Source organism: Humulus lupulus, chromosome X (assembly GCF_963169125.1).
Source record: "Humulus lupulus chromosome X, drHumLupu1.1, whole genome shotgun sequence".
Classification (NCBI taxonomy): domain Eukaryota; kingdom Viridiplantae; phylum Streptophyta; class Magnoliopsida; order Rosales; family Cannabaceae; genus Humulus; species Humulus lupulus.
This window is the reverse complement of record NC_084802.1, coordinates 215,866,776-215,882,744: the sequence shown is the minus strand read 5'-3', so window position 1 is coordinate 215,882,744 and position 15,969 is coordinate 215,866,776. Positions and strand designations below refer to the sequence as shown.

At 37.9% G+C, this 15,969-nt stretch overlaps 2 protein-coding genes across 2 annotated transcripts; one reads left to right on the top strand and one right to left on the bottom strand.

The window, feature by feature from the left end:
* The first annotated feature begins 5,142 nt into the window (after positions 1–5,142).
* LOC133806759 (uncharacterized) lies at positions 5,143–8,524 on the top strand. The gene is made up of 4 exons (XM_062244849.1): positions 5,143–6,554; positions 6,734–7,905; positions 8,284–8,351; positions 8,489–8,524. Exons 1-4 carry the CDS (start codon positions 5,143–5,145, stop codon positions 8,522–8,524), a joined length of 2,688 nt encoding a protein of 895 aa, XP_062100833.1.
* Positions 8,525–8,585: 61 nt separating this feature from the next.
* Positions 8,586–10,006, bottom strand: LOC133806758 (DNA polymerase delta small subunit-like; the record flags this gene model as incomplete). The annotated part of the gene is made up of 6 exons (XM_062244848.1): positions 8,586–8,672; positions 8,993–9,076; positions 9,167–9,282; positions 9,446–9,550; positions 9,659–9,785; positions 9,893–10,006. Coding segments are annotated over 6 exons (633 nt in total), but the record flags the coding sequence as incomplete, so codon positions are not given.
* Positions 10,007–15,969: the final 5,963 nt, after the last annotated feature.

The following is a 15,969-nucleotide window of genomic DNA, read 5'->3' as shown; positions in this document are numbered from 1 at the left end:
ATGAGTGTCCAAATAATTCCCGGTCTGAACCAAAAATCCACAGTTACAAAGATAATACTATACATACTATAATACTACTAAATAATTAGCTAAGTAAAGTTCTTGGACTCTACAAAAAAATGGGGGATTGACCTTTTACCAGCTTCTCTTTGCTGCTTCAACTAGACCTTTTTTTGCCCAATCTTCATGGAAGGCAAACAAAGTTAAAGTGAAAGAAGCAAAAAGAAGCTTTGGAAAGATTGTACTATACATGAGAAAAAACAATAAAAAGAAGATCACTACCCAAAAAAAAAAAAAGATTGGCTTACAGCTTTTGTATGCCCTCTTCCTAGTACACTTTAAAAAGACTGTGATTCCTAGTCTTTTGTTTTGTTAGAAATTCATAAGAGCACCATTGTTCAGGGTAAAATCGAAGCTTAGTTGATATGGAATGAATGGCCTAAAGATAAAAAGAAAAGCATGCTTGAGATTACCATATGATTATTGTAGAGAAAACAAATTATAGATGCATGTTCCACCTTGGATTTTCTGTCAGCTAACTCAATCAGAGCCATTTTGATGTTGTTATGTACTAGCTTTGATGTTGTCATGTTTATTTCTAGACAGACACTAATTATGATGTACTTACTAGGCAATAATAGATATTGCAATAGTGTGTCACTATTTTAGACTAATCTTTCAAACCATAAATAGAAATAGAATTGTCTTACTTAGATATATGTAAGTTTTGTAGAGTAGAATAGAGTAGAACTGATGATGCAGCAACATTAATTAAGTTGATCTACTAGTGCCTTAGATCAGAACCTAACAAGTAAGGAAATTGAAAAAAGTGAAAGCATAAGTGTACACACTAACAGTCCGAACTAAAAAAAATTAAGTTTTGAGACAGCTAAATAGAATCAATTCTAAACATAAACTACAAATCTTCATAGAAGCATAAAACACCACTAGCTGAAGTGTTTCCCACTTTCCATATATAATAAAAGTATTGAAGTCAATCAAGATTACTTTTTTGTGAGAAGCTCCCAAGCAAGCCACAAGTACCCTAATAAACATCAAATTTACACAAAAACGACATACAAAAATAAGACACCCTGAACAAGAAAAAAAAAACTAGAGCAACCTTTACAAAATAGAGCAAGCTGCTTTTTGTTTTAATCTAAAAATAAATAAGTAGAAATTGGCCAGGTCCAAATAAGGCAAAGATGGAATTTCATATATTTCTATCATAGAATGACCCATTTTAAATTTCAATGAAGCAAAAACAAAAATTGTTGATGTACCGATATACATAAATAAAGTTGTTTGAAGAATATAATTTGGCCAAACAATGAAAAATTGTTGTTGTGACCATTAAAGTATTTTGCAAGGCTCAACAAAAACAAGAGTGAAACCTTACAAGATATACATATAGAACTAGGAAAGTAGCCACTGATTAGTCACTCTCAAACAAGTAAACCCATAAAAGCAGAGATCGGGGCTCTCAAAGAGATTCTTCTATTGGAACCTTAATTAAAATAGTGGAAGCATGATATACCGAAGTAAATTAATATCAATGTCCTCCCTAGAGTAAACACACTAAAAGAAAACAAAATCACATCCACCAAAATAGTAAAACAAATAAGAAATAATTGAATCCTAGTGTCTCATAATTAAATTATTACCCCAAGACAGCAATATGACAATAACTATCTAAAACATCCAAGTCATAAAAAACAAAAATTACATCTCACATATACACTCGAAAATTAAATAACGAACCTAAGACATAGATTTCAAAGTTACAAATTACCCAAGTAACAGAATCTACAAATAAATTGGTAGGAAAATAATATAAAACAATTGTCGAACCTAAGAACCAATCGTCTCTTGTAAACTATGTAAAGGAATAACAAAAACTTAAACAAGTTTTCTATAAGATAACTAGTCCCAGAACTCACACCTTTAAAAGGAACAACCAAAATAAACATAGAACAACAAGGAACCATAATATCAAGGAAACGTAGCTCTATAATTAAAATAAATACATAAGAAACGTAGAGCTAAAAGAAAGATCAAAACCAAATATAATCAATAAATTATCTAAGTCTTTGGTTCTTTCTAGAACATCAACAAGACCTATATCTCACCTTTGCAAAGACCAACCATGAGAAACCAGACCTCCAACCTATGTTGATACTATATACGAGGCCCAAACGCACCTCTGTTGAGATCCCGTCGTGATCACTACAAGTCCACCAACCCACGCGCAGCGTGAGAAGGAGGGGTCTGAGGAAGGGAGAGAGAGGTCAAAGTTTGGGTTAAAAGAGAAAAGGCCAGTGGCTAAAGAAGAGCTTTTGGTTTTTCGGCTTTGGGTACTGAGGTAGGAAATGAGAAAATCTAATTAGGGCTCATTTGTTTTAGTCAGAGAATAGGCGGGAGGGACACACCTTATTTTTTCTTTTTTGTTTTTTCAATTACATTTTACCGCCTCCTAAGCTAAGAGAATATAATACTTTTTCAATAGTATTATAATCATGTGTTGTGGAAATGAGATTTTGGTGTAGTGGTAGTAGGGTTGATTAAATTTCTCATTTAATCTTAGATGAGACCTAATTACAATATATTTTGTATAGTGTGATTATTATTATTTGTGTTATGGATATATGGTCTCTTTTTTTCTTTACGTATGTAATTTTTTTTGTAGATAGGTATAATTCAATTTTTGGTAATATATATTGTAGTTATTTAGAATATCCTACAAATTTTCAATAAATTCTAAATAATTTAAAATGGTGAAAACAAAATTTCAAACAACTTATATATATATATATTGACAAAACAATTTCTATATATAAAGTGGTATTTCTATATTTTTTATAGTGTGTTGTGAGTTGAAATTTTTGAAAATCTCACTAAATATTTATAAATTAGAGAACTATATTTGCACCCCATAAATTTATATATACATCTCCAAACTAAATGCATCTCATTTTATAAGATAAAAAATATATTTATCTATTATTACACACCATACATTTATTATATTAGGTCTTGGTTTGAACACCATTTAAAAAAATTATGTATAGCATTTATTAAAATTGGAGACTTAAATACAAATTTGATTTTTTCTTAGTAAAATATATAATTAAATACAATAAACTTACTTTTATATTATATGATTTGTTTTTAATAAGAAATTTTTATTGCTTTCTTGTTTTAACTTATAACAATGAATATAATTTTAAGAGATTAGAAAAACTCAATTAAATAGGAAAAAAATTAAAATTTTAATTTAATTAAGAATTAGATGTACTCACTAAGTATAACATTTTATAAATAGAATTAAAATTGTAAGGTGGAATATATTTTAATTATTTACTCAAGGATAAATATGTAATGAAAAAATATATATTATTTTAAATAAAATGTCTTTATAATATTTTTTAGTGTAAATAACTTTCCTTATAAATTTTTATGTCTTTTACATATACAAATCTAATATTTTTGTATCTACATAAATTAATATATTTTGTAAATTAACGACATAACTTCATTGCACCACATCTCAAATAGTCACTATCCTGTTTGTATAACAAACTCTATAAATTTTAAGGAAAGCGTTATTATAGTAGAAGTGAAATATAAATATTTCATTTCAAGAATAAGAAAAGGAAGTAGGTTTAAAAAAAACCAGTTGCTGTTAGGTGTGTGGAGCTTCCTTCTCTCTCCCCATGGGTCGAAAGAAAAAGGAGGTGCCGAAGCCGGCGGCGGTGGCCGTTTCTACGGATTGTATTCAGACAAAGCCAGATCTCCCTTCAATTCAAGAACACATCGTGCTGGAGAACAGCGTTGAGGAATACCATGACCTGTGTGAAGTGTTGGAAGCTGAATCGTATGCTGAACAATTTTTGCCAATGGATATAGAGGGCACAACAGGTCCGTCCAAAGCAGCTAGTTGGGCCGAGGAGGTGGAGAAAACAGATTATCAAGACTCAGCTAAAGACGTGTGGAGCAAGTTCAAAGCCAACCAGGTGAAAACTCCGTCTACTATCTTGGATTTCATAGAGCCTATGAAGGTTGGGGATCAAATAATTGCTAAACTGGACATTGATGAAATTGAGGTTGAGGCTTCTTTTTGGCGCACATCGATTGTATGTGTAGTTTTGGGTGCTAATCCCGCCTTTCGAGTATTCGAAGGATTTGTGAAAAGAGTCTGGGGTAACCTTGGTATTGACATGATAGTCCGCATGAACTCTGGGTTTACCTTGGTAAGCTTTCGTGATGTTTCTACTAGGGATCTCGTCCTGGAAACTGGTGTGATTCACTTTGACAAAAAACCAGTTGTACTTCGACCCTGGACACCTGATATGGACACAGTGCAGATGGTGAAATCAGTTCCGGTTTGGGTTCGATTTAACGGCTTAGGGCTTCAATATTGGGGTCGTAAGAGTCTAAGTGCTCTAGTAAGCACTATAGGCAAACCCATTATGATTGATCAAGTTACTCGTGATAGATCGATGGTAAAATTTGCGAGAGTTCTTGTTGACATGGAAATATCTGAGACCCCTCCTAAGACTATCTTGTTTGTTAATGAAAGAGATCAGCTAGTTGAGCAATTGGTGGAATACGAATGGCTTCCCTCTAAATGCAAAGCTTGTGACTGTTTGGGACATACTATGGTGAACTGTTTGAAGGATAAGGGGTACATTTGGGTTAAAAAATCCAATCCGGATTTTAAGAAATCAGAGGTGATTGCTGGAAAAAACATTGCTGAGCCTTATATTGATAATAAGCAGGCTACTACTTCTCAGGAAAGTGAAGCTGCTGCTGTTAATATAATCTCTGCTACTGCCCAGGATGCCTTAATTTCGTGCGAAACAGCTGCTGTTATTGTAAACAAGCCAGCTAATTCTAATGTCGGTATAGTAGCAAAGCATGTTACTGTAAGTAAAGCAGGGGTGGCAAAGGATACAGGAACGGGGGGCGAGTGGATAACGCCAAGAAGGAGAGGAACCAAGGCCAATACTGTCCAGCCTTCTAAAGCATTAAATCGAAATGGATATGCAGTGCTCCAAGAGCCAGGGGATGGGAATTTGGCTACCAATTCTAACTCTAGTCAATATAGAGAAGTACAACATCCTTAGTTGGAATGTTCGGGGTATGAATAAAGGTAATAAACAGAGAGATATTCGCTACTTGTGTCGATTGAATAATATTGGTTTTGGGGCGCTCTTTGAGACCAAAGTCCGCCATGAGAAAACAGCAGGAATAATTAGTAATAGTTTTCCCAACTGGGATTATTACTCGAGTAGTGTGATATCGTTCAGAATATTGCTTATTTGGCAATCGAAATTTGTGCAAGTTAAAATTCTTGTTGAAGATACTCAGTTTGTGCATTGTAAAATCAGAGTTTCTGGGCATAAAACAGAGTTCTTTTTAACTGCTGTGTATGGCTCAAACTCTATGTTGGACAGGAAAATTTTGTGGGATAAGCTTGCTGGGTTAGGACATTTTAATCTTCCTTGGATTGTTTTAGGAGACTTCAATGCTATGTTTAGCTATCAAGACAGGAATGGAGGTAGACCCATAACTGCAAAGGAGGTTTTTGATGCTCAAAATTGGCTGTCTTTAGGCCAATTAGATGAATTTCGCTGTGCTGGTTCCTCTTACACCTGGTCTAATAAGCATGAAATTGGGGACCGAATATACTCAAAGTTGGATAGGGTCTTTACTAATGAGAAATGGCTGGATCTCTTTCCTAACACAGAAGGAATTTGTAAATGGGACAGTATTTCAGATCATAGTTACTGTGTAATCAAGAACCATGTTATAGGGAATATTGGTATCAAGCCTTTTAGGTTCTTTGATTGCTGGATGTTCCATAGTATGTTTAAAGCTGTTGTTCTTGATAGTTGGAACAAAGCTACCTCTAAAGCAGGCCTTGCCGGTATTATCCTAAAGCTCTACAGGGTAAAACACATGTTAAAGAAATTCAACAAAAAGGAATTGGGAGACATTCCTCACAGTTATCAGGTAGCTAAGGAAAGCTTCAATTTGGCCCAAGGTGCCTTAGCTAATGACCCTCTCAATACAATGCTCCAGTTAACTGAACAGATCAAGCTTCAAGAGTTGATTCAAGCCAGGAATAGGTATGTTAGTTTCCTCCAACAAACCATTAAAATAACTTGGCTGCAATTTAATGATGAAAACTCCCATTACTTCCATGCAATCATGAAAAAGAGGAGGGCTGAGAATAGAATTACTTCATTTGTGGTAAATGAGGAGGTGATTGATGATTATGATAAGGTGGTAGAGCATTACTTTAATCACTTCAGGAACTTCATGGGGAAGAAGAGTTCGGCCAATAAAAAGATTGATACCAATAGCCTGAGTTTTGGTGAAAAACTTTCTGTTCAGCAGCAGGTCAAATTGATCAGGCCTTTCAATAAGGAAGATGTGAAAGAAGCTTTGTTTGGCATTCACTCAATCAAGAGCCCTGGTCCGGATGGGTTTGGTGCAGGTTTTTTCAAAGGCCTTTGGAATGAGATAGGAAACGACATTAGTATGGCAGTGTTAAATTTTTTTTCATGATGGTGTTCTTCCCAGCGATCTTAATGAGATTGTTATCTCCCTCATTCCGAAGACTGATTCCCCAAAAATAGCAGCAGATTATAGACCTATTGCTTGCTGCAATACGCTCTATAAATGCTTTATTCTCATTTGTCTGAAGTTCTCCCTTTTTGATTCACAGTAATCAAGGGGCATTCATCAAGAATCGTCTCCTGGCTCATAATATTCTTATTTTTCAGGACTTGCTCAAGGGTTATACGAGGAAGAACATTTCAGCTAGATGTATCATGAAGATCGACCTTAGTAAAGCTTACGATATAGTTGATTGGCAGTTTGTGGCTGACTTGCTCAAGGGTCTTTGTTTCCCTTCGAGGTTCATTCATTGGGTGCTGGTTTGTTTAAAGGGAACCTCTTATTCGTTGATGCTCAATGGTCGGCTTCATGGCACCTTTAGAGGGGAAAAGGGTCTTAGACAAGGAGATTCGATATCTCCTCTTTTGTTTGTTTTGATTATGGAGTATTTGACTCGGCTTTTACTTCAGACTTCTAAACAAAAAGGTTTTGGTTTCCATCCCTTATGCAAGCATGTAAATCTTGTCAATCTCTGTTTTGCAGATGATCTAGTTATTTTTTGCAAGGGTAATGAGAAATCAATGAGACTTACACAGTCTGCCATTGATAGCTTTTGTGCTACAACATGCCTCTCAATCAACAACACAAAGTCTCATATATACTTTGGAGGCATAAAAGACGATTGTAAATCTCAACTTTTGGAGATTACTCAAATGGAAGAAGGCTCTTTTCCGCTTAAGTATCTTGGAATTCATCTAAGACCAACAAAATGGAGAGCTGCAGACTGTGGGGAAATCATTGAAAAAATCCAGCGGAACCTCCATTCCTGGACAAGCAGGAATCTATCTTTTGCGGGCCGAGCCCAACTCATTCATTCAGTCCTTTTTGGAATTAGGAATTTCTGGATGAATATCTTTATCCTTCCTCAGAAAGTTGTTGCTTTCATAGATAAAAGCTGCAGAGATTTTCTTTGGGGGATGAAAGGGAACCGAAGCAAACTTCACCTCACTTCTTGGGAGCAAGTCTGTCTTCCCAAAAAGTATGGAGGAGTTGGCTTCTTTGAGGGCAGGAAGTGGAATATTGCAATGATGGCCAAGTACATTTGGGCTATATCGAGCAAAAAGGATTGCTTATGGGTCAAATGGATAGATTCGATCTACCTTAAAGGTCAAAGTTTCTGGTCTGTTCCTATAATAAGTGACACTAGCTGGTACTTTCGGAAATTATTGAAGCTGAGGAATGTTATAGATTGTCCTGTTGTTACTGCTTCGGTTTTAAGAGGTAAGTTTAAAGCGATTTTTTTTTATCTTTCACTTACAACAGCTAGCGAGGTTTAGTATGCTTCTGCTATATGGCATCGATTATGTGTCCCGAAACATAGATTCATTTCCTGGCAAGTGATAAATGAACATCTTCTTACTCGAGATAGTCTTGGGAAAATTATGGAGCTGGCCTCCTATTTCTGCCCGGTTTGTGAAAGTGTCACTGAGTCCCATCAACACCTCTTTTTTGACTGCACTTTCACTAAGAAAATTCAGCAAGAAGTTAGTTCCTGGTCCGGTTTTAGGGGCTGGCCTCTTACCATTGAAGCCTGGAAGATTTGGAGCACCAATGTCTGTTCAGACCTGCTGTCTTTGGTTTGGAATGCTATACTTTCAGCAGCTTATTACTCAGTTTGGTGTAATAGAAATAGGTGTGTGTTTGATTTGTGTTGTAGCTCAGTGATGGTAGTTAGTTCATCTATAAAATTAGCTATCAAAGCTAGAGTTAAGGGAATTAATTGTATCAAGGCTAAGAAAAGAGAAAGAGATGTAATTGGCCTTATAAATTCCCTTTAACTCTTCCTTCTTGCTGTTTGCTGTAGCTGTTAGCTACTGTTAGCCTTGTATCTGTTTTGTGATAGTTGATTATAAAGTTCTTCTTTTCCTCAAAAAAAAAAAAAAAAGGAAGTAAGTTTACACTCAGAAGAACAAAAGAACCTGGGTCAACAAGATACCCAGCTCTTTAATAGGCTCGGATAACCTTGATTGATCCTTTGAAGCCAAAGTCTGCAATATATAAATAAAGACCAGAAAAGGTACTGTATTGTAAGCAATTCAATGTAATAAATCTTGACACTATCAAAGAACACAACTGGGAGAAGGTAAAAAATGAGAACATAGTAATATAAAACAAAGTGCCAAATTTCATATAAACATTAGGAAGGCCTAGATATACGAGGCACACAACTTACGTTTACCTGCATTTTTCTACAGCCGAGTTTATTCAATACTAACTATAAAGATATCTTGTTTTCAATATAGGAAGTTGTATATAACAATTCAAAAATTGGTAAAAATATGTCTAGTACACATCTAACATTCCTCACCTGTCCATTAAGAAGTTCTCGAGCAATTTCAAATGAATTTCCAGCAATTACAACTTGAACTATTTGTGCTGCAATACCTTGTTCCTGTTCATTTTTTAGCTCTAGAAAGTTAGTATGCCAAAAATTTGTCAATTTTTGAGCTACATTAAATTAGATAGATAATATAAAATGAACCTCTTCATCTCCTAGATGTCCAGTAATGTGATCAACAAGAAGCTGAAACTGGAGAGGGTTAGAATTGCCACTTCCAACTCGCAACCCAGATACAAAAACAACATATATGTCTTCTTCTGCAAGGAGTGAAACCAATGGTCATATTTCATAGCAACGGTATGACTCAACTGTTTCTTTATTGGCTTGAATTACATGATTCTACTTCTTATGTCCTATCTATGAGAAAAAAAGACCATGCACAGAGTTCTAACGAACATTAGGCAAATTAAGAGATTATACTTGATTTAAGTGATCTCTCAATTTGTGGAGGTAGGCCAACTTCCAAAACATCTTCAACATCGAAATCACCAGGTCCTGCTTTTCCATGCAAAACAACAACCACCCCTATCAAAGTATCATGTTAATCAAAAGTTAACAATTTTAAAAGGCATACCGAATGAAATCAACAAAATATTTCATACTCTATTCTAATACTTTGTTCATGAAAATTACCTGTAACATAAACAGGAGGTGAAAGAGCATGGCCACTAAGCTTAACTCTTCCACTTTCATCTTCTAAGACAAGGTAATCATCTGTGTGCATAAAATTATGTACCTTGACAAGTGGGGCAACAGTTCTCTGTAAACAGAAAGATTGCAGACTTTTACTTTCCAAATATTCCATTCTTATTCAAATCCAATGATCATGTATCAAAATATATGCACCAATACAAGCAACAACTATACCTCCTTAGAGTACTCCTCAAGAATTGAAGGTTTAAGTTTCATGTGCTTGTACAAGGTTCCAACAACTATGCATTGCTTCCCCTCTTCTAATTCCAAAACAACACGTACTGTAAAACTCAACAGGAGAACAAGATTTATGAAAGCCATAGCTCGAACGGATAGCTAAACATCTACAGAACTAAACATCAAAAACCTACAAAGTAGTAATAAAAATAAAACCCAAATCAAAATAAACATGCAACCACAACGCATATACAAGATTGAAGCAAAAAAAAAACTATTACAACACAACTAAACCTCTTTTGAAATTAGTCTTAGAATTTGCAAGGACCTGGTAAATGAGGTTTCCAATTAGGAGTAAGGGAATAGAGAATAGTCCTCAACATGTGAAGACGAGCAAAGTAAATCTGACTATACTGTTGACCCCTGTACATCTCTTTCCGAATCTCAAACTTCTCATCCTACATTAATAGTAAAAACTTATTATTGTTATTATTATTATTATTATTCAAATTTTCTCAAAATATATAATACAAATTAAAATTGAAATTGAGATTGAGAATTGAATTATAAAACTTGCCAACTCTGTTAACTGTAATTGAGGGTTAGATATCTAAGAAACATAGAGAAGGGAAAGAGCATTTGGATTTAGCTCATAAAGGTCTGAGTTTTTTTTTTCCTTTCTCACTTACCAATTTCCATAGTTCCTCGAGAACCAAACAGAAAGAGATAAAGAGAGAAAATAAAAAAGAAGAGAGAGGAAGTAGTACTGACCGAAGAGTTATAAGATGATTGTTTTCTCTGGAACATCAGAAACGGGGCTCTACAGCGGAACGGGTGCAGAATCGCACCTAGGCTTTTGGAATCTAGGCCCTCGCTTGGTGCACACTCGGGGCTCTACAGCAAAACGGGTGCAGAATCGCGCCTGGTGGTGGCCCACGAATGGAAGTCGCATTGGGTCGAAGGCACGCAGAGATGGGCTCGCACCTGGGGTCACTTGGTTCGGGGGTTGGGTTCACGGGTGCCTGAGATTTGGAGCTTGGCTCGAAGAAAAAGGGTTGTGAGGATGGTGGTTAGGTGGTCGGAGTTGAGGATGATGGTGGTTACGGGAGTGGCGGCTAGGGCGAAGGGAAGAGAAAGAGACGAGAAGGAGAATGGGAAAAAAGGTATCGGGGTAGGCTGGTTCTTTTTTTATATTTTATTTCTATTACTTTACCACTTTTTACATAGTATATATTATAATACATTTTCAAAAGACTTATAATTATGTGTTGTGGAAAGTAGTTTTTGGTGTAGTGATCGGAGAAGTCGATACAGGTTCTCTATTTCTCATTTGGCTTCGGGACCAGCACAAGATTGGCAACTCAGATCGGGTATTTTGCTTCCCTGATAAACCCGCATATTAGTAACCAAGCTACTTCTTCCTCTAGCGCTTCAGCTCGTACTATTCCCAAAAGCCTTCATTTTTGGGATTTTGCAGGAACGTTCTTGTCCAAGTTTAATGCGTGCATTATTATACTCGAACTGATTCCCACCATATCCTCGTATGACCAGGCAAAAACATCCAGGTTCTTCCATAAAAAATTGACCAGCTCCTTTCTTTTGTCTTCAAGATTTTTTCCAATTTTTACAACTCTTGAAGCTTCTTTGGGGTTGATGTTTACTTCCTCGAGCTCTTCTATGGCTTTGAGCTCTGACCTATCTTTGCCTATCTACGGATCAATGTCGTCACGTTGGACGACCTCACCAGCTTCTTCTTGAGGTTCTTCCATCCCATGAGTGACTTCTACTTCCTGGGACTCCTCACCTCCCTCACTTATGACCATCGCCTGTTGCCCGAGTTGTGACTTTCCCATCATAGAAATGCTATAGCATTCTCTGGCAGCAAGCTGATCTCCTCTGACTGTGCATATCCCCGAAGCTGAGGGGAATTTCATTGCCAGATGTTGGATCGATGTTATGGCTTTGAATGCCATCAGCGCGGGTCGGCCCAAAATCGCATTGTATGCGGCCGAACATTCGATTACAACGAACTTGAGTATTTTGGAGACAGTTTGCGACTCTTCTTCCAATGTCACCACTAGTTTGATTATCCCTATGGCTGATGTTCCTTCACCCGAAAACACATACAACATCATTGAGGTCGCCTTCAAATCGAATATGGACAGTCCCATTTTTTCCAGGGTGGACCTAAAACGTAAATTTACAGAGCTTCCGTTATCCACCAGTATTCTCTGAACCCTTCGGTTGGCGAGTTGCATGGTTACCACCAGGGGATCATTGTGTGGGAATTGGACATGGTTAGCATCCCCTTCCGTGAAAATGATTGGTTGTTTTTCCAATCATCGTTGTTTCGATAACCACTACTCCGGGATGAACTCCACTCCGTTACGAGCCTTCAACTCATTGATGTACCTCTTTTGGGCCCCGCTGCTCGTGCCCGCCAAATGAGGTCCCCCATCAATAGTGATTATATCTCCTCTTACTATTGGAGGAGGATTGAACTGATTTTCCTGAGCTCCATATTGGCCTATCGGAGCCTCTGGGACTGACTGAGAGTTCTGCCTGGCAGGCAGATTGGGAACTACCCGATTTCGGGCGTATTGGGTCAATGGTCCAGCTCAAATGAGAGTCTCAATTTCATCCTTCAACTGTCGACAATCATCAGTGTTATGACCGATGTCATTGTGGAATCGGCAAAATTTTGAAGGATCTCTCTTTGCCCTCTGGTTTCTTAAAGGTTGTGGCTTCTTCCATGGGAGGCGATTAGAATTAGCCAGAAAGATACGCTCTCGGGTATCTGTTAGGTTGATATAGGTAGCGTAAATAGGCTTGAACTTCTCTACGGACTTGTTTTTCTTTGTCCCACTCTGGTCACTCTCACCATTCCCTTTCCTTTTGTTATTCTCCCCTTGGTTATTATGAGTAACGACTTGAGCCATGGCTGCAACATCCGTTATCGTTCCAATGGGTTGGGTAGGGGTCTGGTTGGTTCCTGTGATAGAAGCTTGTGCTTCCTCCAGGTTTATCCATTCTTGAGCTCAGGCCATAAATTCATCTATGCTTTTAACTCCTTTTCTTTGGAGTTCTTGCCACAGGTCGCCCCCGACGAGGATTCTCGTTCTCATTGCCATGAGCTTGGAATTGTCATTAGCGTCCCTAGCTCGTGTAACAACATTGGCAAATCTGGCCAGGTATGCTTTCAATGTCTCACCAGGTTGTTGCTTTATGTTGGCCAATGAATCGGCTTTAACTCGAGCGGCCTACGAAGCTCAGAATGCTCTTTTAAACTTCCACAAGCTTATCGAATGCCTCTTGTATTATTTAAACCACTGCCGAGCAGGTCCGACTAGAGTTGCAAGGAACAAGATACACCTTAGATCGAGCCCGACATTATGGGCCATTATCATAGTGATAAACATTCTGAGGTGGTCAGACGAATCTCCATCTCCATCAAACTTCGACATGTGTGGCATCCTAAAGCCTGTAGGATATGTTGCCGCAGCAATGTTTGGAGCAAAAGGTTCGAGCTCCTCATCTGAGTTGAAATCATCCTTTTCCTTCCCAGATAAGAGTCTTTTCATTTTCTCTTCCATTAGAGCCAGTCTTTTAAGGGTTTGGTCCCTAGTCCCTAGGTTAGCTGGGGCTATTCAACAGCTCCCATCCTATTATAGATGTTTGACGGGTTATTGTCCCTCCAAGCTCGAGCTTGGTTATGTGGGACATTCCCATTGTCGCGTACAATGGACAGACCTCCCTCATGCCAAGTATAGCTAACGTCCTCATCCCGACCTGGATACCTCCTCTGTGAGTTCAAATGATCGCGCAGGTCGGGATGTGGATCATATCGGGGACTTTGTGCTAAACTCAAATGATTTCTTAGGTCGCTCTTGGATCTGCCTCTACGCTAGCTCTCCATCCAATAACTTTCGTTTGTGAAACTTACAGCTCGCGGTTGAGATCGAGGACTTGGGTTATCAACATGCGTTCGTGGGGCAAAAGTATTTGCGGACGGGGGAGGATTTCTCCTACTATTTCCACGAGCTGGAACATCTCAATGAAGACGAGGTGGTGATGGATATCTTACAGGTGATAGAGGATGCTATAATGCCCTAGTTACTTCAAGACCGTTACTGTGAACTTTGAACCTTGCTTAACTCGCTAATCGAGTCATTTGGTTATAAACGTGCATCTAGGTGTTATTAATAGGCTAAGGTGAAAAATCTCGATCAAAAGGAAAGGATAAATTTTATTTAAAACATAAAACTGTACATGGCCCATAAAAGCGTTTACATGTTATTTACAATCCAAAACGGTCATTACAGTGTAAAATTACAACCCGTCGACCTAAGCGGCAAAAATAGGGTTAACCCCTAGTTCCTTTGAGAAACACCTTGGCCGTGGTGGTCAAGCGGCCGCATATGTACACATCACCACCTAAGCTCTCCACTCAAGGCTGGGTGAGCTTTTATTTCCCTTTACCTACACTACATAGCACCCATGAGCCAAGGCTCAGCAAGAAAACTCATTACTGCATGTATACAATATCAGATGATGATTATGATGATCATACATGACTTATAGCCTTAAACAGATGAGTGAATATCACTTCAAGATTCTGGTAACCATGTTGGGGCTTGTAGCCCTAATAAGATAATATCAAGATTCTAATAATCATGCTGGGGCGTATAGCCCTAATCAGATGAGTGACTGATGAGTATGTCACTAACTTAAACCAGACGAGTGACTGAATAGTGAGTCACTAACTTGAACTAGATGAGAGTGAGTCACTAACTTGGGCTCCGCACCCTTAGCCATGTGACGATGCAGTCACTTGGGCCTTCTGGTCCTGACTCTAAGTAACTAGCCATTAGACTAGACAAGTGCTTTTATTTTTCATCGAACTTAAGGTCAGTCAAGAATTTCATGCTCATGACGATAATGCTTATGTTGATTGGATCTAATCTTTTTGGCTTGCGTTAAACACGCTAATACCATTCTTGACTCACAAGCCAATACCATACGACCAGTGCTTAGTACTACTGCCGAACTTGACTAATGAGTCACAGCTTCACAGTTAATACTGACACCATTGCCGATTCTGACTAATGAGTCAGTGCCATTCACAAGTAAGCAAGATTTGCTAAGCATTTGATATGCAATCAATGTCCACATTTAAAACACTCAACATGCCTCATTAATAACCATGCATGTCACATATGGGGTGTAGTTTTCTTACCTCTGGTTCGAGCAATAAACAATACAAAAATGACCTTTGAGAACAATCGGTCCTTTTGATTCCTTAGCGGTCACCTAGTCATAACCAAATATAACTGCCATCAATGAAAATGAGCAATGAAAGGTTCTTGACCTAAACCTCACTCCCGGGACCTCGAATCGTACCCAAATGATTAGTAGATTCGATCCCGAGCCTTAGGAATTGAAACCCCGAGCCAAAAACCCTCAAAAGTGCCCAAAATAGGAATCAAGAAAGACAGGGTAGCGTTGTAGCGCTGCCCCCCTAGCACCATAGCACTACAAGCAGGGAAGTTTGCCCTGGCTAGTGCTGTAGTGCCCTCCTTTGGGCGCTGTAGCACTAGGACCAGGCTGAACTGCCCTAGTTTTTCCCACCTTCGATTTCTCCATTTCCAACCTTAAAAACTTGATCCCAAACTCCAACCAAACTCACAAAAGAACCCAAATATCCACTCTACAAGTCCTAGGCATCATAACCCAATCAATCATAGCCAAAATCTCCCATCAATTCTCAACTGTCTAATCTAAATTTCAATCTGAAAACCAAATGAAAGCAGAGTAGAAAACCAGAGTTTTAATGGCTAGAAACTTACCTCAAGCTCAGTATGGAACCCTCTTCAATGGTGGAACTCAACCTTAGACACTTAAGGTTTGATTCCCTAGCTTGATTCCTCAAATGGAGCTCAAAAATTCAAAGAGAAAAGGAGAAGAAACACTATTGGGAGAAGAAGGAAACTATGCTCTGTTTTTGCAAGTTTCTATAGCCTTCAATGGTTTATATCTATCCTTATGTCAAAAGACAATATTGTCCCTAAGCTTAA